At 34.9% G+C, this 23,663-nt stretch overlaps 1 protein-coding gene across 1 annotated transcript in view; it reads right to left on the bottom strand.

The window, feature by feature from the left end:
* The window catches only part of traf3ip1 (TNF receptor-associated factor 3 interacting protein 1), a 47,863-nt gene that overhangs the window by 23,824 nt on the left and 376 nt on the right, over window positions 1-23,663 (bottom strand). Inside the window, exons 2-10 of the mRNA XM_073846243.1 lie at window positions 22,128-22,196; window positions 16,347-16,508; window positions 14,040-14,168; window positions 13,415-13,843; window positions 5,150-5,230; window positions 3,305-3,380; window positions 3,123-3,143; window positions 1,346-1,430; window positions 819-905 (exon numbers count right to left, since the gene is read on the bottom strand). Of these exons, the coding sequence (XP_073702344.1) occupies window positions 819-905; window positions 1,346-1,430; window positions 3,123-3,143; window positions 3,305-3,380; window positions 5,150-5,230; window positions 13,415-13,843; window positions 14,040-14,168; window positions 16,347-16,508; window positions 22,128-22,196 (1,139 nt within the window). The remainder of the gene's footprint in view (window positions 1-818; window positions 906-1,345; window positions 1,431-3,122; window positions 3,144-3,304; window positions 3,381-5,149; window positions 5,231-13,414; window positions 13,844-14,039; window positions 14,169-16,346; window positions 16,509-22,127; window positions 22,197-23,663) is intronic.

Genomic DNA, 23,663 nt, shown 5'->3' with positions numbered 1-23,663 from the left:
CTTACAGACATGAAAAGTCTTTATAGAGTGAAATGCACTGTGGGAAGCTTTTTTGCGTGAGTTTGAGCGCTTATTAGGCTATGTAGACAGTTAAATGCTCATTATTATGATTTATGTGGTTTATTAAAAAACGTGCGACTAATAATCGACTAATGCTTAAAAAGAACAACTACTAGTTGAGCAGATAAATCTTTAGTCGATGACAGCGCTAGTTTTGCTAGATAAGACTCTTCTTCCTCGGGTGGGATCATGTTTAGCCCTTTGAAGCTGCATTGTAACTGCAATTTGGACCTTCAACCCGTTGACTCTCATTGAAGTCCACTATATGGAGAAAAATCCTGGAATGTTTTCCTCAAAAAACCTTAATTTCTTTTTCACTAAAGAAAAAGACATGAACATCTTGGATGCCATGGGGGTGAATAATTATCAGAATATTTTGTATTCTGGAAGTGAACTGATCGCTTAAGCAGCACAACTGTTTTCAACATTGAAAATACTAAGAAATTAAAACTGAATTACTCATTTAAAAAATTCATTTTAAAAAATGATTCCTGTAGGATCGTGCGACATTGAAAACATAATTATTTTAAATTGTAATAATATTTCACAATATTACAGTTATAACTGTATTTTTGATCAAATAAATCAAGCCTGGGTGAAAATAAGAGACTTCTTTCTAAAACATAGAAAATTTTTACCATGCCCAAACTCTGAATGGTAATGTATATCCTTAGCACAAACTGTAACACAGCCTACTTGTGGCTTACTCCTTCAATATAAAGTGAGAAACTGAGAGCCTGATGAGCAAGATCTCTCACCTCTCTGCTGGAGTCACATCAGCGTAGCTCTCCTGTCGTTTAACGCGGGGGGCTGCCGGTCGAGCGCTGCTGGGCCGTGGTAATCGTCTACTCACATAAACATTCAAACAAAAGAAGAACAAATACGTTCACACAGGAAATACCCAGGCACTTTTTGTAAAGTATGCATGCGATTTTATGCGTGGGGAGTTTAAGTAACAGAAAGTTCCTATATGGACAAATGCTTACAAAAACACTCTTGAGAACTAAGAGTAATGATCTGGATGAGAGTGATATCTTGTGGTTAGATCTTGCGGTACAGTGCAGAGAAAGCAAGGGATTTGCATCAGTGGCTTCCACTGCCAGGCAATCTCTCATGGGGGCATATATGATACACTCCATCCACCCACAAACACCTCAGCACATTATCACAATGGCTTACTTTGTTATCATTGGACAGAAACGTAGCCATTTTTCTATCTTTGAATCAACACACTTATGGGATCATTACCACTAATTAAGAGAGAAAAAATAAAGAAAGCACAAACCTGTGTGTTGTTTGAGGTGGCACAGAATCCGTTGTGTCTCCATTCTCAATGAGGACTGCTTTCTCTGCTGAAGGGGCTTCCCCTTCTGGAAGAAATAAAATTACTGGAATAGATGTATACAGAAATACATTTTTGAATCAAGGAAATCCTATATATTTAGCTGTTTTTTTCCTGCCAACAGTAGAGGTGTTCCTGATCATTTACTAACCCCTATGTCATCCACGATGTTCATGTCTTTCTTTCTTCAGTAAAAAAGAAATTAAGGTTTTTGAGGAAAACATTCCAGGATTTTTCTCCATATAGTGGACTTCAATGGGAACCAACGGGTTGAAGGTCCAAATTGCAGTTTCACTGCAGCTTCAAAGGGCTCTACACAATCCCAGCTGAGGAATAAGGGTCTTAGCAAAACCATCTGACATTTTCTATAAAACAAACAAACAAAAAAAAAAAAAAAAAAATTATATACTTTTTAACCTTAAATGCTCAGCATGTGCGTCTTCTCGCATTGCGTAATCACGTTGAAAAAGTCACGCACGGTTAGTTCTTCGTCTGTATACTTCAGTTCAAAAAGTTAGGGTAGGCCAAAAAACTCTGTCTCATTTTCTCCTCCAACTTCAAAACTGTCTGACATCGTTGTCTTATCTTTTTTTGTAAAGGGCGTCTGACTTTCTTTGCATGTTCGCTTTGTAAACACTGGGTCGGTACTTCCACCTACGTCACGTGTGCATGATTTTGCAATGCTTGAGATTTAGCTAGTGCAAGATGAGCATCAGTGGTTAAAAAAAATATAAAATTTTTATTTTTTTTAAATGGTTGATCGTTTCACTAGATTAAAAAACGTGCAACTAATAGTCGCCTAATACTTTAAATGAACGAATACTAGTCGACCAGATAAATCTTTAGTTGAGGGCATCTCTTGTTTTGCAAGATAAGACCCTTGTTCCTTGGCTGGGATCGTGTAGAGCCCTTTAAAGCTGCACTGAAACTGAAATTTGGACCTTCAACCCATTGGGCACCATTGAAGCCCACTATATGGAGAAAAATCCTTGAATGTTTTCCTCAAAAACCTTAATTTCTTTTTGACTGAAGAAAAAAAGACATGGGGGTGAGAAAATTATGAGGACATTTTTTATTCTGGAAGCAGTGTTGTTTTCGTCGACGATGACGAAATCATTTCGTTGACGCCACTTTTTTCCATGACGATAACAAGACGTTGACGAGATAAAAATGGCTCGTTGATGACTAAAACATGACGAGACGTGTGTGAGTTTTCGTTGATGAGACGAGAATAGACGAAAATGTTAGTGGGTGGTCCGTCAGGCGTTTAAAATGCATGACATTTCTGCTTATTGTGCATGCCAATTAAAACCGAAAAATATCTGCCGCTATGGCAAGCCGTTTTAGCATTAAATACTCTTTGCCATACTACTATGGCAAGCCGTTTTAGCATTCCATCCTTGTTTGTCTTTTATGTTTTAAAACATTCCTTCATTATTGGAAGTTAACTAATTCTTTAACACTCTGCAAACACCAAATGCGAGAAAAAATAGCACTGGTGAATATATAAAATAATGTTACTTGCCAGTTTGTAGGAAATTCTTTAATATGCAATTCTAACAATGCACAGTTATGACAACACAATTCAAGTTTAATTATCAAATTGCAAATAGTTTAAAAATACCTATGGATAGTACATTTTCACTAACCATTGGCAGGTGTAGCAAAAACTAAATTTTGGATCTTCTAAGGGGTGTTTACTGAAGAGAACAACACTCACCTCCTTCACTGTCAGTCTCGTCTGAAAGAGAGATAAACAATTCATGTAATCATTTAAGGCTAATCACATTAAATCTGCTGTGCTGCTAGTAACAACTAAACAGATTAAGATGGACATGCAAAATGCATTACTGCACAGAACATCAATAATTAATAGTCTGTTAAGAAAGACACGTTCAGCACCTTGACCTCCTGTTTTGGGCCACCGCCGCTGTCCTTTAGCCGATGAGGGCCTTGGGATCCGAGAAGGACTCTCAGCCTGAAAGGAATGAGGAAAGACATTAGTTTCCATGTATTTTCACTAGGAGTTCCTCTCCTGTGGAGCACTTAAATTGACATTAGTCAAGAAACACGCAAACCCTCTTCTGGGTTGTTGTTGCACACATATGGTGAAATATCACCATTGAGTGGGACAATAAAAAAAATTCAGGAGAAAACAGATTTGCTTGGGACAAACAGGAATTACCTGGATTTCAGAGAGATCTGTAGGCTGAATGAAGACAAAACAAAAGGCAACAAAGAGCCTTAAGACTTTAACATTTATATTTATAGTACACTTACAGCCACCAGCCAAATCCAAAAAGCTCACTACTTTAAATCTAAGCTACTGAAGCTTCAAAGACGCATGGACATGAAGTGACAAAACTACAGTATAGTCAGGAAATAATACATGAAGCTACAATTTCAGACAGTCAGAGGGTATTGTAAGGGCACTTGCTAAAGCAAAACACTTAGGCTTGGGAATTTTGAACAAACCCTTAAAACAGACAAAAAAAAAAAAAAAAAAAAAAACTGTGAGAAGCCAGGTAACCAAAGATGTTCATCTGACTTAAAAAAAAAAAAAAAAAAAAATAGCAGGATTATGTAAGCAAGCATCTTGCTTTCTATTGCCTATGCACAAAAAGTTCCACATAAGTTAACATCTTTTAGAAATGCAATATCCCAGTAAGTGATGCATTGTTTTCTGTGGTTATTTTTATTTACAGTGTTTTACAACAAAATATAAATGCACAAATACTGCCTCTTATGACATAAAACATCTGTTTTTGTGTATAAACGCTGTTTTTCCATATACTTTAATTTTGAACACTTTGTTCCACTAGACACATCAAATGTAGCTTCTGTGTACAAAATGCTGGAGGTCCAGAAGTTTTGTGAATTTATGCTTGATAATGGTCCTGTGAATAGTTATACTGACACTTCATTTGTCTATAAAAATGTCTATTTAAAATGTACTTGCTTCTCATATCCACTCCTATTCAAATGTCTACTATTAAAAATGTAATACTTTCATTCAGGAAGGATGTGTTAATTTGATAAAAAATAAAAGAGTAAAGACTTATATTGTTAGAAAAGAATTCTATTTGTTCTTTTTAATATTTTATTCATCAAATATTCAACTTAACATATTAGAATGATTTCTGATCATGTGACACCTAAGACTGGAGTACGGTCTGATAAAAATTCAGCTTTGCATCACAGGCATAAATTATAACATTACAAGTCTTACTGATTCCAAACTTCTGAATGGCAGTGTATCTTAAGCACCAAACCAGCATATTAAAATGATTTCTGAAGGATCATGTAATACTGAAGTACTGACTCCAAACATAAGAACAGTAGTGTATTTTGACACTTAAAACTTTTTCAAATAAAAATTTTTTACATTTCATCTCAGGACCAGAGAAAATGTTACTACGGCAGGTAAAATTCTTAACTAATGTCTCAACCTGGGTGTCAGAGCTAAATCCTAATTGTTGAGACGTGATAAGACAACCTCCACCATCAAGTCTGTCCTTGCGCAACACCAAATATGCAAAACACCCATTATTCTACAGCCAAGCAAAGCAGGCACTAACATCACAACAGACTCGTACCTCCAGTTCACCGCCCTCGGCCTCCAATTCAAAGGAACAAAGAAAAGAACAATAACTATGAAGATTACGTCAACAAACCTTCATGATGGCCCATACCTGCAGATCAAACATTAAGGGCGTAAACAGAGGTTTTGAGAGAAATCAATCTCACCTCATTTGCTTCGGCTTCATGTGTTTTACTCGCAACCTCTGGGTAAGGCTTTGACTTGCTGATCTCCTCTGCTGCCTTAATCTATGGAAGAAGACAAGCTGTTATTAAAGGGGCCATATGATGTTGCTAAAAAGAACAATATTTTGTATTTGGTTCAGTGCAATGTGTTCACAAACTTATTTTCCACATACTGTACATTATTGTTGCTCCTCCTGCCCCGCCTTTCTGAAACACGCACATTTTTATAAAACTCATTCTCTGATTAGTCAGTTATCCGGTGCGTTGTGATTGGCCGAATACCTCAAGTGTGTGATGGAAATGTTATGCCCATTACCATGTTGTGATGGCGTGTCTCAACACGATGAGACAAAAACAATAAAACCCATTATAAATTAGGCATTTGTTGCATCCAGTGAGGACATAGTTACTACTAATTATAATGACTCATACTAGGGCTGCTCGATTTTGGCAAAAATCATAATCACGATTATTTTGGTCAATATTGTAATCACGATTATTTAAACGATTATGACAGGCTCCAAAACTTTACACAGTGATTAATTTAAAGATAGCAATACAGCTAGAAAAAGATACAAATAAAACAAACAGTGCTTTAAAAATACTGAATACTGAATAAAGTAGTCTAACAATACTACAGAAATTGAATTTGAATGTAAAATAAAACAATGTCTTCACTCTTCATTTTTACGTTTTATTCATATTAGGCACTGAGACACCAAAAGGAATATTATGTGTTGCCACTTTAACCACACGGACCCAATTATACTGTTACGCACGGATTTTCATTCTCAACTGTTTATGTTCATTTAAGACATAACTGACAAGAGTTTACATGAATAATCACCAAGCCCCTCATTTTGAAATATTTTTGCATGTATTTGACCGTTTAGGTGCGCACTTTGAGCTAAAAGATAACTTTCATGTCTGTGTTCCGCTCCGTCTCTGAGCACATTAACAAAGGACAGCGCAAGTTTTCTTACGTGCTATTAAAAACACAACATCAAAGAAACATTAATAAATCAACCACGTCCCATTTTATGAAAGCCACCTTACATGATTTAGCTGATTTGCATGTGAAATATGGCTTTTATGGAGGAGCGAAAGCGCACCACTGGTAAAACGGCAGAATGGGGCGCAATAATCGTTTCATCTCGATTACTGCATTTTCATGATCGTTTGAAGCAGAAATCGAAATCGAAACCGAATTTCGATTAATTGCACAGCCCTAACTCATACTGTCATTTTACGCATTGAGTTGCACCGTGTAAACATAACACCACCCTGCATTTGTGATCGTAGAAACGACAAACAAGCAGCACTACTATACACTGCTCAAAACTCGCATTTGAATAGCCGGTATATGAAAACCTACTTACGAGCAGTGTTGTTTTTGACAACCATCTTAGATTTAGTCTTAGTCTTAGTCTTTTGGAGTAAAATGCTTATTAGTTTTAGTCAAATTTTAGTCACTTCTATATGTGATAGTATTAGTCCAATTTTAGTCGACGAAAAGTCAAAAAGGTTTTAGTCTAGTTTTAGTCAAAAAAAAGGGGAAAAAAGTCTTTTAACAAATTAATGTAGGTCAGTAAGTATTTTGCTGTTGGGTAGTGTCACTTATAAGTTGTGAAAATAGCAGATCTATAGTTCAACACAATGTGAGCTTCCGGATCGACTATTTTCACCAATAATTACAATAATGAAGGAATGGTTTTAGACATAAAAGACATATATTTGACCCATAGGTCCTCTCACCGTTTGTGACCACCCTGTGTGCAAACTGCCGCCATCATGGTTAATCGTCTGTCTGTCTGAGTGACAACAATGTGACGTGTTGAGCGTAACCAAACAAGGACAGAATGCTAAAACGGCTTGCCATACTAGTATGGCAAAGAGTATTTAATGCTAAAACGGCTTGCCATAGTGGCAGATACTTTTTCGGTTTTAATTGGCATGCACAATAAGCAGAAATGTCATGCATTTTAAACATCTGACGGACCACCCACTAACATTTTCGTCTATTCTCATCTCGTCAACGAAAACTCACACACGTCTCGTCATGTTTTAGTCATCAACGAGCCATTTTTATCTCGTCATCGTCTCATTATCGTCATGAAAAAAAAGTGGCGTCAACAAAATGATTTCTACGAGGCTGTGAGCCAGATGAGCCAGACTGTCCCTGCAAGGTTGGAATTGCCCCACTTTATAGTGTGCACAGCCAGCTTTGTAGGCTACTCTTCCAGGTACAGGAAACTAGAGTTGTGACGTTCGCGAACGAACCGATTCTTTTGAACGGCTCATAAACATGAACGATGGGAGCCGAGTCGCGGCTGGGGGGGAGCCGTTCTTTCTGTCGTTCTTTTTTCCTATGCGTGTTTCACACAGATGCACACAAATTATTCCCGGATGGTCTACTACTTAACTTAAGAATTCGAAGTGCGGATCAATGCACGCTCTAACGGCTAATATTGCCCACAACACATTGCGCGGTGAACGAGAATCCGATTAGAACTACAAACACGCATAAAAATTGTTTAAAAAAACTACAAACATGGCGGATACGCGCTACCAGGGACAGGTAGAGAAAGGGGTTTTTGAGATAACTAATCAATGTGTAACCTAATAAATAATATTTAAATAATGTTATCCATGGTATATTTCATGTGCAGCAACATTATGAACTTTTATAATGATAGGTTTGGTCATTAACTTTTAAATGCATCATTATGCAAACACGAGCAAAGTTCTCGGCATAAAAGACTAGTATAAGAATGTGCCTCTTCATTTTTCTCTAATACGGTAGGAAATCAAATTAAACGAAATGTAGATGATATTAACTGACAAGGCAGTTTAAACAGTGACAGGATTTAGGTAACTAAGCAACAGACGAAGTAGTATGTCCCAAAGCTTGCCTACTTTTCTGCTACATACTCAAAAGTATGTACTTTTTCTTCACAAAAAGAGTACATACTTTAAAGGCATAGTATAAGTATGCGAATTGGGACGCAGCAACATACTTTGTACTAAAGGTAAATCCAAAATAGTGATGCCACTGTCTAAGCAGAGGGATGTTGTGCAACCCTATGAAATATAGTGCACACATAACAAATGAAATAATAATAAATATTTCAGAATAATTCAAACTCAGATATTGGTGTGTGATATCTGAGTTTTAATTATTTGACTACAAATCTCACCTCATAATTCCTCCCAGTGATTATTTCCAGGATAAACTGAGATGCCCCCAAACTGGCTTCTTAAAACTGACTAAATATTTAAAAAGAGCCAAAAGAGCCGTTCTTTTGAACGGCTCTTTGAAAGGAACGGATCGCCAAGATCCGGATCCCCTCAAAGAGCCATAAATCCCATCACTACAGGAAACAGTCCTCCATAAAATGGGATGCACATACTCAAATATTTGCATTGTAATTCTTCTGGAATTGTGTTGTAAATACAGCTTAACCACTGATTTCTAGTTGTGTACTTATTAGGAAGACCAAACAAAGTACTTTCACTTTCGCAATGAAACATGGTTGCGGCTGCAACATTACTACAGAACATAAGTTAGGCTTTTTTCCTTTGCGTATACATTTGGGAGGAGTTATGCAAATCGCCATGCGGGGGCGTGTGTGAAAGAGCCGTTTTAGTAAGGCATGGCTGAGACTTTTATAAAGATTATCTCTTTGGGTTTGAGATTTTTAACTTCACAACTTTACAGATCTTAGGCTGTATCCGAAATCGCCCCCTATACCCTCATTCACTATTCCCTACATTAGTCCACTCATTCAGTCCACTTGAAGGAGTGAGTGAAAACGAGTGAGTGAATTCGGACACTGAGTGCACCGGAAGGACTGCCGCTTTTGCATCTATTGCTTACTGTTTAACACTCATTTAAAACGGACAGTTCGAGTAGTAAGATTGAAGGATTTATCTTGAACTATGTCAAGGAGTTTACATATAAACCCTGGTTAAACAATTTAATAATCAATTTACAACGAATTTGTACCCGTGTTGTATGCTGTATTACGCAGTGGACAAGCGAATGGATGGATGATTCAGCTGCGGGCGCCATCGTCTGGCGAGACGCGGGAATTCAGTCAGCGCGCGACTCTCACAGTGCATTTTGGGTTATCTCTAGCTGTTGAGCGTACATCGGTTGTACACTCGTTTTTGCGGTGCATTGTGGGATTGAATGAGTGCACTCGGGAACGTTCACTTTGGTTTCGAACACCACTTAAAATGGCTGTCCCCTCAAATAGTGCACTATTTGAGGGTATAGGGGGCGATTTCGGATACAGCCTTATAGACCATTTCAAGCGCTATTCTGCGGCTTAAGGAAATGACGTCGTTGGTCCCAGGACGTTTCCGGTTAGTGGTCCAGCGCATTCAAAACAATGGCGAGAAGCGCTTTATGAACAGTGGGATTGCGGTCATATATATACAAACATCCTGCTTAAATGTCTAAATTAAAATTAGATCCTTGTCGTTCGGTGGTTGTGTGCTCCCTCTGGGGCGGTACTAACATTCTGAGACGTGTTTAACGGTAGATTTCCGCGAAACGTACCCGTGTTGCGGCAGTGAAGGAGAAGGCTGGATAACAACAAGCAACTCTAGGATATACAGCGCACATTTCGATTCAGGCAAGTAAATATCGTTTTTAATTAATCAGTTTATTTGTATATCTTTACGTTAACTCTTCAAGTATGATGCCGTATAATTTAAAGTAGCATTTTGTCATTGTTTACATATGCATCTAGCTTTCGTGTGTAACGTTAATGAAAAAAGGCAAGTTTTTTTATTTCTGTTTTATTGCTAAGTGTTATGTGGGTTAAATTCATATTAGTCGTCTAGTTATTTTGTCAGTTGACAAATGCAGTGAGTAACATGAAAGTACGTGAATGTCGTATTGTGTAACAGTTAACGGCAGTAGTTTACAAAACGTAATGTTTATGGTAAATATTATTTTCCATCACATAAGCTTTGGTAATGTTAATTCCAAGATGTACTGACGTATTAAGCAATAATAGCATTTTTTTTTTTTTTTATATTGTGCATTAGATTAAATAATTGTTTTTCTACTTTTATCCTTATATAATGTAAACAAAATGTATACAGGTGATTTCTAATATCATTTGTTTCTTAGTCAAGGAAGCATTTTGATGTAAGCAGTTGTAAATATGCAGCAGGGTCACTAAATCTGACAATACAGTGTAATACTGAAATTTGTTAGCTCCCTGTAATTCCCATAGAATTGGTTAAATGTTATATACATTTTCATAATGATGGCTAATATCCTTTGTTTTGTTTTCTAGAAAGTATTCTAAATTGATGTAAACAGTTGCAGAAATACAGAGGGTCACCAAATCTGAGAAGGCAGTGTAAGGAGAGCCATCATCTGTAGACACCCAAGGACAGCTGATCATCCTGCAGTGACAAACCACATCTGACCATATCAACACCCAGATGTGATTGAGAACTTGAGTGTAGTATTCAGTAATTTAGTGTAGTACTTAAAGCGACTGATGACCAGGCCGGATACAGACTGCTGCTTTTGACATTTGTTCCCCCTTTGTACTCCGTTTCAGTTGTTGTTGTTTCATTTGTTGAAGCATTTTATGTTCATACAAATATTTACATATCAATACATGTGCTGGAAATAAAAACAGTTGAAAGTGAGAGAATGCTTTTTGTTTATATACAGTACTGGTCAAAAGTTTGGACAAAGTATTTTTTTTATGTTTTTGAAATAAGTATTTTATGTTTATTAACATGATTAATTATTTAAATGATTTCTATTATAAAAAATGTTGTGCAAAGCTGAATTAGCATCAGCCTTTACATTACACCAGTATTCATTTTCACATGAATATATATATATATATATATATATATATATATATATATATATATATATATATAAAATTTGTGTGGGTGTGAACAGTAAATACGTGCATAAAAACATATATGAATGCTTTATGTGTGTTTGTGTGTGCATTTATTAATCTGCAGATATACAGGTTTATGTAAAACACGTTAGCCAGCATTGAATTGCGACGATCTTGTTTATTTGTGATCACATGATGACTCGGAGCATTCATACCCTCCACTTGCACTGTTCCACAGCAACAAACTTGACCAAACTAACGTTGAACACATGTTGAAATGAATTCAACACGTAATAATAGCATCGAGCGCTTAGTTTTAATAGCATACATTTAGCGTTGTTTGGAACGATATGTATTGTGAAAAGTAATGTACTAATGAAAACAAATATTTAAACAGAAATACAGACTGACCACGCAATGCAAGTAAATTAATCACGAACAACCTCCGGATATCTTGGGAACAAAACATGAAGTAAGTTGCACTGCTTGCTTCAGACTGATGACATCCATTGTACGAATAAATGTTCACAATATTTCCGTTCATGTGATATGCTTTTAGCAATCTCCCGTGTACACGCACGCAGCATCGATTAGTTAATGAGCAGCTTTTTTACCTTAACTAGCTTTTTCGCTAGATTTTAAAAGAATGTGTTCGTATTGACAGATCGGAGAAATAGCGCTACCGGAAATGTTTCAGGACCGGACATGCGCAGTAACGTTCCAACGCGCTTGTTATTGTTTACATCCTTGAAATGGTCTATATATGCACAAAAAGATTGCAACACTCCAAAGACAAAGGATTAGGGATGCACCAAACGTTCAGCAACTGAAATTATTCGGCCGAAAATAGCAAAAAAAGCTCTTTCGGTGTTTGGGAAAAGGCTGAACAAATTATACCGAACAATAACGTGACGCAATCAAATAGAGGTGCGCACTAATGCAGCAAACATGTCGGCAGTGTGGAAGCATTTAAAACTGTCCGAGAAATACGGAAAATTTTCTAATACACACAAAGCGCTGTGCAAGCTTGTTAGCCAGGTTTCAAAGTCCAAAGCATGAGGAAAATCTGCGCTGAAACAGCGTAATGAGAATCATTCATAAATCTGTCAGCAGAGGTTTTCTTGCCGATTTCTAACTGTGCGTGATGTTTCCAATGTGATTGTGTAACGTGCAAAGATGCGCATGCAAGCACAACTAGTGCAAGACAAGCATTTGTGGTTCAAAAGTATATAAATTTACTTTTTTTTAGAAAATGGCAATCGTTTCGCTAGATAAGACCCTTATTCCGCAGGTGAGATCATGTAGAGGCCTTTGAAGCTGCACTAAAATGTGAAATATGAAGATGAATATTTTCCTCAAAAACCTTAATTTCTTTTCGCCTGAAGAAAGAAAGTCATGAACATCTTGGATGACATGGGGGAAAGAGTAAATGATAGGGAAATTTTTATTCTGGAAGTGAACTAATCCAATGTTACAGAAATTTGCATTAAGGTCTAGAAATAGTGTGGTTTGTGTTAAATTTTTCACAATTCTAAAACTTTATTTCTGGGTTTAAACAGGATTTTAAATGCAAGAAGTTCACTTCCAGAACAAAAATGTACAGATAATGTACTCACCTCCTTGTCATCCAAGATGTTCATGTCTTTCTTTCTTCAGTCATGAAGAAATTATGTTTTTTAAGGAAAACATTTCAGGATTTTCTCCATACAGTGGACTTCCATGGTGCCCAGAGTATGTACTTCCAAAATGCAGTTTCAATGTGGCTTCAAACGATCCCAAATGCAGTAGTAAACAATCCCAGTCGAGGATGAATGGCCTTATACCTTAAAGGTTTTAACCTTAAACACTCATCTTGTCTTGTTCTGCCTGAACTCTGCTTTTTTTCCCATTTTAAGACAGTTAGAGTATGTCGAAAAACTCCAGTCTTATTTTCTCCCTCAACTGCAAAAATCATTTCAAAATCATCCTACATCACTGCAGAAGTACCGACCCAGTGTTTGCAAAGTGAACATGCAAAGAAGATCAAACACCTTTAACAAAAAAATGTAAAACAGTGATGTAGGACAATTTAAAAGCTGGAGGAGAAAATGACAGGAGAGTTAGTTGACATACCCTAACTGTCTTAAACTGGAAAAAAAAGTTCAGGCAGAGCAAGACAGAATGATCGTTTGAGGTAAAAAAGTATATAAACTGTAATAAAAATTTAAAAAAACTCAGGGCACCATAGAAGTCCACTATATGGAGAAAAATCCTGAATCCTGAAATCCTCAAAAAACGATTTTTGTACGACTTGTTCTGGAAGTGAACTTCTCCTTTAATCTGAGCAAAAGCACTAAAGAACCATAAAATTGTGTGAGCAAACCTTTCTATCGCCTCTGTCCTTTATCTTCTCGTCAGTCTCTCTGTGTCGTTCTTTTTCTTTCTCTCTCTCCCGTCGTTTCTCACGCTCGCGATCTTTCTCCTTGTCTCGTTCTCGGTCTCTGTCTTTGTGAGATTCCCGTTCTCTTTTCTTATCCCTCTCTTTATCTCGTTCTCTCTCCTTTTCCCTGTTGCGGTCCTTATCCTTCTCCTTCTCCCGTTCCTTCTCTCTGGTCTTGTCTTTCTCCCGATCCCGGCTCTTGTCCTTGTCTTTGTCTCTGTCTTTTGTCCGATCTCTTTCGCTCTTTCCCTTGTCAGACCTCTCGGCATCTTGGCGGCGGTCCTTGTCATCTTTCTTGCTCTCTTGATCTTTCGGTTGATCTGGATCTTTCTGCTCTCGGCTCCCGCTGCTTTCCTTGATGCCCTTCCTCTCCTGGACAACAGCCAGAGAATACATCAAATTCTCACTTTTATAACAATAAACCTAATATCTTAAAAATAGATAACATGACTGAAAGTAAAAGGCCCAAGGGGGATAAGTTGATTTAGTGATTAGTGATTTTTGAAACAACAAAAAATTCTGGTGTGACTTAAAATGTCATTAGGTCAAACCCTCAAGCAGGTCTCACCTCACGGTCTCGCTGGCGCTCCCTGCCCTCTCTGTTCTCCTTGTCCTGGGATCTGGAGGTGCTGGGCTTCCCTTTCTGATCATGCTTGTCTCCTGCTAACACTCGCCTAACAGCCTCGTCACTGGAGAGCTGGAACAAGGACAGGACACAATGTTTAACAACAGCTTAGTATAATGAACAAGTCCCAAGCAACCCTCAGTTTGCTCTCAGAGCTAACTAAACTATATTCAGAAACAGATGGGGCAGCATGGTGGTTAATGATCTGGGCTGGTGACCAAAAAAATGTAGGTTGAAATCCCTGAATGAGGCAATCCACAGGGATTCTCCCTGGAATAAATGGACTATGAGTCACTTTGGATAAAAACATCAGCTAAATATGTATGCACAGAGTAAAAAGCTGCTGGGAAATTATGCATATTCTGAAAAGCACTATACAAATAAATTTTACTTTCCCTACTTGACAAATTACTGACAAAATTTCTACATATCCTCGAGAAAACATGGTGGTACTTGATACAAAATTCCCTGTTACTAATGAAGTATTGTGGGTGATTACTTGTTGTAAACTGTAAACTGTTTTAGTATTATTTAGTTATTTTTTCACTGTTACAGTATTTACATTTAACTTTAATTTAGTTTGTTTTATTTATTTTAGTACTTCAACCTGAACTTTTCTGAAATGTTAAAATTTTTTAAATGTTTTTTTAATAAGTTTTTTAAGTTGTAAACTTATTTTAGTATTATTTAGTTATTTTTTCACTACTGCAGTATTAATAGTTTATTCAGCTTTTATTTTTTATTTTCAGTTTGAATCATTTTATGGTTTTAAAATATTTACATTAAACTTTAATTTAAAGTTGAATTAATTTTAGTACTTTAAACTGAACTTTTCTGAAATTTTCTTTCAGAAAACTTTTCTTGAAGTTTTCAAATGTTTAATTTCTAATTTTAATTTCTTAATTTAATTTCTTTTTTAAGTTGTAAACAGTTAATTTAGTATTATTTAGTTATTTTCTCACTATTACAGTATTAATATTTTAATCAGCTTTTATTTCTTTATTTTCAGATTTCATTTTAGTTTGCGTTTTAATAATATGGTTTTAAAACATTTACATTGAACTTTAATTTAAAGTTTTATTAATTTTTAGTACTTCAAACTGAACTTTTCAAAAATTGTAAATGTTTTTAAACTGTTCATTTTTAAGTTGTTTAAGTTGTAAAGTGTTATTTTAGTATTATTTAGTTTCATTTTCATTTTAGTTTATGTCTTAATAATATTATGTTCTAAAGTATTTAACTTTAATTTCGTTTTATTAATTTTAGTACTTCAAACTAAACTTTTCTGAAATTTTAAATGTTTCAGAACGTTTCATTTCCAATTTTCATTTAAGTTTCTTAAGTTAAATTTTTTTTCATCTAATGTTTATATTTTTTGATTTTAGATTTATTTAATTAACAAAAATGATATTTTAGCAGTTTTTAACAGTCTTTAACAGTTTTAGTTAACAAAAACAAACACAATTACAATTCCTAGGGTGTTTATTATTGGCAAAATTCAAAAAGTCAAATACAAATCAATGGCATTTTTTTCTTTCCTTCTTTTTATTTTATTGTCCTCCAGGTTTAAAACTGAAAATGAACAGCACCTCTCCTCAACAAACCATACAATTTATGTACAGTTGTGTTTTTTTTTTTTTTTTCTTATTTTATTAATAAGATGAAGCATATTGACTGTTTTATAATACTTTTATGATAGTTTTCATCCTTTTTGGAGCTTGACAGCCTCTTGTCGTTATGTGGGATAATTGCAACAAAATACATTCTTTTGTGTTCCAAACAGAAAGTGGTGCTACCATTTAAAGCTACCAACAATCCTCCTGGGGCAACACAAAGTCAAATGTTTTGCTCAAAGACTTAAAGGTGACAAAGCAGGATTGTCAATTTTCCAGTACCTAGGTCACCCTGTAATCTAACCATCCGGTTGCTATCACTATTGTGGCACTCTCATGTCATTTTCTCTTGCAACCTATAAAATATCCCAGCAGCATAGCTGTCATTCAGCTCAATGTTTCGCACCTGCTCTTTGCCATGCAGGCATCAGTGGGTTCCCCTGATAACGCTGATGGCGATGTTCCATCACTCCTTAACCTTCAGAAAAGCTCAAGGGTGCAATTAAATGAATATGCCTATAAATTACCCCCTGCTTGGACATCATTAGTCTTGAGTCATTCACTAGTTAAATGGCTTTAAGCGAATCCTGCAGTACAGAAATACAGTAGCTGAGTGATCTTTAATAGCAGGACTGACCTTGTTGAGGCAGCACTTAGCAATGACCTGCAGCAGCTCGTTGGTCTTCTCTGGTTCGTGTCCGGCTACGATTCGAGCGGGTTTGGCGGCCAAGGGTTCTCCGCTAACCAGCATCACCACATCGATGGCCTTCTGAAGGAATGCTATTTTTGAGTCTTTGTCCTGAAGGGTATTTGAAGAGAATAGAGTAATTGAAACAGAATTGCAAGAATAAGTTTTAAACACTGCCTCAGTGTTCCATTGTTCAAACAAACAGATAGTCCCGCCCGAAACACATGCCACTGGATAAGCCAAAGTTGTTACTGCTTGTCCAGTTGGGCCACTTCAACAAACACATTGCAATTCTGCTTGGGGCCACTAAGGCTGCAGAAAACGAACATTGGACAAAGCTTCTATTATTAGAGCATATAATCTGATACATTTAGAATTCTATACATTTTTCTATACATACACTACCAGTCAAAAGTTTTTGAACAGTATTTTTTTTTTTTAAAGAAGTCTCTTCTTCTCCCCAAGCATGCATTTATTTGATCCAAAATACAGCAAAAACTGTAATACTGTAAAATATTTTTACTATTTAAAATAACTGCTTTCTATGTGAATATATTTTTAAGTGTTATTTATTTCTGTGATTTTAAAGGTGATTTTTTAGCATCATTACTCCAGTCACATGATCCTTCAGAAACTATTCTAATATTCTGATTTGCTGCTCATAAACATTTTTTATTATTATGTAGAAAACAGCTGAGGAGATTTTTTTTTTTCAGGTTTCTTTGATGAATAGAAAGAGGAACTACATTTATCTGAAACAGAAATCTTTTGTAACATTATAAATGGCTTTATCATCACATTTGATCAAATTTAAGCATCCTTGCTAAACTGCTTGCTTAATGCTTTTCCCCAAAAAATAAATAAGTAAATTAAAAAAAAAAACTCTGAAGGATCATGTGACACTGAAGACTAGAGAAATGATGCTGAAAATGTAGCTTTGATCACAGGAATAAATTACATTTTAAAATATATATAAATAGAAAGCCGATATTTTAAATAGTAAAAATATTTCACAATATTACTGCTTTTGCTGTATTTTGGATTAAAAAAATGCAGGCTTGGTAAGCAGAAGAGACTTCTTTAAAAAACATTAAAAATATTGACTGGTAGTGTATTTTTAAAGAAAATCTTATGTTTGGGGTCAGTAATATTTATTTATTTATTTTTATTTAAAAAAATGAAAACTTCTATTCAGCATGGATGCATTAAATTGACAAAAAGTGACAATAGAAAGAGGTTTGTAATATTACAAAATATTTCTACTTAAAATAAATGCTGTCCTTTTGAACTTTCTATCAACAATGGAATCCTGAGGAAAATGTATCACAGTTTCCATAAAAATATTAAGCAGCCCAACTGCTGATAATAATAGAAACTGTTTTTTGAGCACCAAATCATCATGATTTCTGAAGTAATGGTTGCTGAAAATTTAGTTTTGATCACTGGAATAAATGACATTTTAAAATATATTCAAATATATAAATATATATAATATATTCATCAATACTGAATGTGTTATTAAGTTTGCATGAATTTGTAAATGCTTTAACAAATAGAATACAACAATTAGCACTACTGAAAAATCAAGATGATCTGTAACTTTATCTTATGTGAATCATTTGTGGTGTCAGTCTCATTCTGTAAATACTTCATAAAACATGCGTGGACTTTCCGACAGAATATCAGTATCAGATTTCCTGATTACGTCAAGAAAACAATATATATTTTTCTAACTGAAATAAACTAAAAGAACAGGAATAGTTTGATCTTTTTTGCTTTTTTATTTTGGTATAGCTTAGTTATTTTAGGCTTAGGCTTAATTGCATTGTACACAGGGGACCTAAAATTATCCTGATGCTTTGAACACAACAGTACATACATCATCACCGGCAGCTTGATGATGCATTCACTCCATTAAACCCTCTTTTTCTGTATTTCTGCTTTGCTGGTTATGATGAAGTGCAACTGTCCGTATTGTCATTTAATGCTTTTATACTTCATGAGGTTCCTAATGAGGTCCCAACGGCAGAGCAACCTGTATGCTGATGTGATCTGTTATGATTTTACACACTCAGCAGTGTTTAATATCCAACTACTGGCTACACAATATCCATGCAATAAGAATGGCGAATCAGGCGGAAAAACATGTTCACATCATATAAATTGCAACATGACATAAAGAAATATATTTTGCATAAAATGAAGCCTGTTTTAGGACCATTAGGATTTTATACAATATGACATTATGACAATTAAGCATGTTTTACATTTTATATATATATATATATATTAAATATTTTGATTTTATATATATATTAATATATTTTAAAATGTAATTTATTCCTGTGATAGCAAAATTACATTTTCAGCATCATTACTCCAGTCTTCAGTGTGACATGCTCCATCAGAAATCATTTTAACATGCAAATTTCATAAAAACACATTCATTACACATGCATTTCAACACAAAACACAAAATGTACATTTTGCATAGAATAAAGCACATTTTAGGACTATTAAGATTTTATGCATTATGACATTAAAGCAAGTTTTCCCTTTGCACTTTCTTTAGCATAATGAGTCCAGACATTATTCTCTTTATTCTCAGTGGTGAAACTCATTTGCTTCTCATTAACGTAATACAATATAATTCACAATTATTCAAGAGTCAGAATCAGAGCCAGAGAGGTAATGCAAAAGTGCAAAAATTATACAATTATTATGATTATAATATATTATAATATGCCATTATAAATATTTTTTTAAATAAGACTCTTCTGCTCACCAAGCCTGCATTTATTTGATTCAAACAAAGTACAGCAAAAACAGTAAAATTTTAAAATATTTTTACTATTTAAAATAATTGCTTTCTATTTGAATAGATTTTAAAATCTAATTTATTCCTGTGATTTTAAAGCAGAATTTTCAGCATCATTACTCCAGTCACATGATCCTTCAGAAATCATTCTAATATGCTGATTTGCTGTTCAAGAAACATTTTTTATTATTATTATTAATATTTAAAACAGTTGAGTACATTTTTCAGGATTCTTTAAAGAATAGAAAGATCCAAAGATCAGCATTTATCTGAAATAAAAAGCTTTTGTAACATTATATACTACACCACTCAAAAGCTTGGAGTCAGTGTATATATATATTTATAATGTTACAAAAGATTTCTATTTTAGATCAATTCTGTTCTTCTGAAGTTTATATTCATCAAAGAAACCTAAAAAAATTCCACTCAGCTGTTTTTGAGCAGCAAATCAGAATATTACAATGATTTCTGAAGGATCATGTGACTGCAGTAATGATGCTAAAAATTCAGCTTTGAAATCACATGAATAAATTATATTTTAAAATATATTCAAATAGAAAGCAGTTATTTTAAATAGTAAAAATATTTCATTTTTTTACTGTTTTTGCTATACTTTGAATGAAATAAATGCAGGCTTGGTGAGAAGAAAAGACTTTACATTAAAGACTTTAAACATTAAAAATCTTACTGTTCAAAAACTTTTGACTGGTAGTGTAATAACTCATAAATTGTCAAGAAAACGTCACAACGCAATGCAAAAAAAAAAAAGAAAAAAAAAATTAAATGGTACCCAAAATAGCCAGTTGTTATGTATAAATGGCTATAACTAAGCTCTCCGTAGATTCCCCTGAAAAGTGTTAAAACTGTGGTGCTATAAAAACATTATAATGTCATGGTATACCATCGGGCCATCCTGCTTCGCACAGGTGTGGGGAGGTCATTTATTATGCATGCTGGGACATCAAAGGCCAGAGCTCTTTCAGACTACCCCACGTTTGGAGAAGGATCAGACGTGAACTCCTCACTTTGCACACAGAGTGCCGTGGTGAGCTAGTAACCTGCATCACTTACCGGGTCACTGATACCGATCCAAGTAAAGCTAGTTAAAGGCACGAAGCTTTTAACAGGGAGATTTATCACACCTCATGACTCACCACGACGTGGGACTCTGGCACGCTAATTAAATGGAGAGTCTTGAGTTACACTTAGTTATCTGATCAATGTCAGCACCTTAACAGCAAAAAACACTGCAGAGTGGAAGTCTGAGATACTGAATGCAAGAACACTTAATGAGGCAGAAGATCAGGCAGATACGAGAGGTCAACTGTAACATGATGTATCACTGCCAAGTAAGCGGATTAATTGGCGGGGAACATTAAACTGTCATATGACTGTAAGGTAGTACTGCAAGAAATAAGTTTGCATGTGTCTTTTGCATATGCACACATAAATATTAAGACTTGTATGACTTAATATAATGTAAATGAAGTCTCTTACTGAAACGTGGTAGAAAACCCATGAAAGATTTACGTAATTTAATAAAATCCACATTGTTTTATACATATTTTCGACTATGGGGGGTGCGATTATTTCAATGATGTGAAATGGTTGCACTCCTTGTTGCTGTTTTTACTGCAACACAACTCCGAAAATAAAACACTGATACATTGACCACAGCTATTAAAAGAGCTTACAGTTGGCAATGGACATAAGCATAGGCTTAAACCAAATGCCGTACCATCAATTTTCCTTACAACTAGTCTAAACGGCCCAGATATCAAGTGAAATCCACGCTGAGGAGCTCCTCCAGTGACTGTGGTGTAATGACAAGCGTCAACATGTTTACATCCTACAAGGATGGCATCTAGCATTTCCTGTCTCTGCTGTTTGTAAGCTCTTTCAGTAGCGGTGGTCTACTAAAAGCTTTAAAGGCATCAGGGCTAAAGTGGAGAGAACAAAGACGTGGGACTTTAGGAAGATTTACTCATCCACAGACATCTTCCCATTCTTTTCTCCTCTTCTTATCGCTAGGAAAAGCAGTGAAGAACTACAGTGAAGGCTTCTCCTTTTGCCCTCTGACTGAAAATTACAACTAAAAGCCGCACAATGCGGTATTTTATCAGTATTTTTATTTTGTATTTCGAGTTGTGTTGCAGTAGAAATAGCAACAAGTAGAGCCAGTATCTTACATAATCCAAAATATGCATTAAACTTTGTGGATTTTTTAAATAACATAAATATTTCATGGGTTTTCTGCTACATATTTGAGTAAAAGACATCATTTTTATGTTATATTTAGTTATACAAGTCTTAATACCTAGTGTTATTACCCATAACATTTTTTTAATTGAGTGTTTTAAAGTAAAGAAGTCTCTTATGCTTACCAACAATGCATATTTATTCAAAATACAGTAAAAGCAGTAATATCGTGAAATATAAATATTCATTTATTTTAAAATATAATTTATTCCTGTGATAGCAAAACTGAATTTTCTAAATTTTTACTCTGATCTTCAGTGTCCCATGATGAAATCCGAAATCATTCTAATATGCTGATTTACTGCTCAAGAAATTATTATTAATGTTTAAAGCATTTTTGCTGTTTAATATGTTTGTTGAAACCACAACATGTTTTTTTCTGTATTCTTTGATGAATGATTCAAGTTAGAAAATATAAATCTTTTGCAACGATATAACATGTTTACTGTCACTTTTGATCAATTTAAGGAATTCTTGATGAATAAAAGCGTTAATTTCTTTAAAAAAACATCTTACCAGCCCCAATACCTTTGAACGGTAGTTTAAGTCAAACACAAGACCACAGGGATGAACAAGAGCCAGCCAAATATAACTTACAAAAATTGCACCTGAACATTCCTATAAAAGTTGAAAAAATTTTATTGGTGATTTACCTTCACATTATCTGACTTCATCTCTGCTTCTCCATAAAGTCCTTTCATAAAGCCTGTGGTACGTATTACCTAAAAAAAGGGGGGGAAACAAGATTTTACAACCAAATTTTTAATCCAAAATATAAAGACACTGTTTCAAAACATAGTTAGCTCCCCTGTTGTCCACTGCCTTCTACGAGTGTCCAAACTGAAACACAACCTCATAAGTGACTGATTTGGAACACTCTACGTAGGCAGCAACAAAGTTATCATCACTTTTGTAAACTGTTCACATTAATGATAACATATAATGATGGAGAAATAATTTACAAAATATATAGTATGAAAACAAAACGTAATTTGACACAACATGGCATTAAGTATGCATACAGTGGACAGACGGTGTGATTCTATCTGTCTAGCTAATCTTAGCTGAGCTTACAACCCTTGGGTCTATCTCTGGATACAAACACACCCACTTCAGCCTTAACTGTCCTGTACCTTTACCTAATAGTGTCTAGAACCAAAACACCTGTACAGTGCTATAACCGTATGACTAAAAGTCTGGACACATGTGACTACAGTTCTGTTGAACACCTTGGTTTTTGATTTGTAGACAAATAGAAATTGTGCATGCATATTCATTTCTGCACAAAACTACAATCTTAAATAAAATATAAACACTACCAGTCAAAAGTTTTTGAACTGTAAGATTTTTAATGTGTTGAAGTGTCTTCTGCTCACCAAGCCTACATTTTATTTGATACGAAATACAGCAAAAGCAGTAATATTGTGAAATAGTTTTACTATATAAAATAACTGCTTTCTATGTGAATATATTTTAAAACTTAATATATTCCTGTGATCAAAGCTAATTTTTCAGCATCATTACTCCATTCAACAGTGTCACATGATACTTCAGAAATCTTGGCTTGGTGAGTAGAAGAGTAGAAGAGACTAAGAGATAAACAAAAATAAAACAACTCAAGCAAATGACATTAAATTACTAATCATCATCACTACTCTACTAAAAATTACATTACATCTCCACTCTACTAAAAATGAAATGAACAACTGTCTTATAATGGTGTTTGCTGGCAACTGTTGCTGTTTATGGAGAAATATACTCTTAATTACAATCAACAGCACAAAAAGTTGCCATACAGTTTGTTTTTTCGATCTTCTGCCATTAGATTGAGAAGTATATCTCTGTTTTATCCCATGGCATGAATATGTCAAGATCTACATGGACACTTAGATTGCAAACCCTTGAGTTTTGTTTGCATAACCATGTGGAGCTATGCCTAGTAACCAGGTAAACAGCTCAACAAGAGCTCTGAATGTCCTGACAGCAAACCTAGACAGAAGAAAGATGATATTGCTAAAACTGTTGTAACAGTTATTGTATTAGTAATATATTAGTATCAAAACACCAACATCATCTAAACCCTGAAACTAAAGCAGAGCTCTAGGGATTCAAATATTAGAGCTAATGAGATATTTACACACCAGGTAAACACATATTGAGATTTCTCCATCATGTTTTGAAGACTATAC

This window comes from Garra rufa, chromosome 8 (assembly GCF_049309525.1).
Source record: "Garra rufa chromosome 8, GarRuf1.0, whole genome shotgun sequence".
Lineage (NCBI taxonomy): Eukaryota > Metazoa > Chordata > Actinopteri > Cypriniformes > Cyprinidae > Garra > Garra rufa.
Note: the sequence above shows the minus strand (reverse complement) of the source record. Positions and strands in the feature narration are given on the sequence as shown.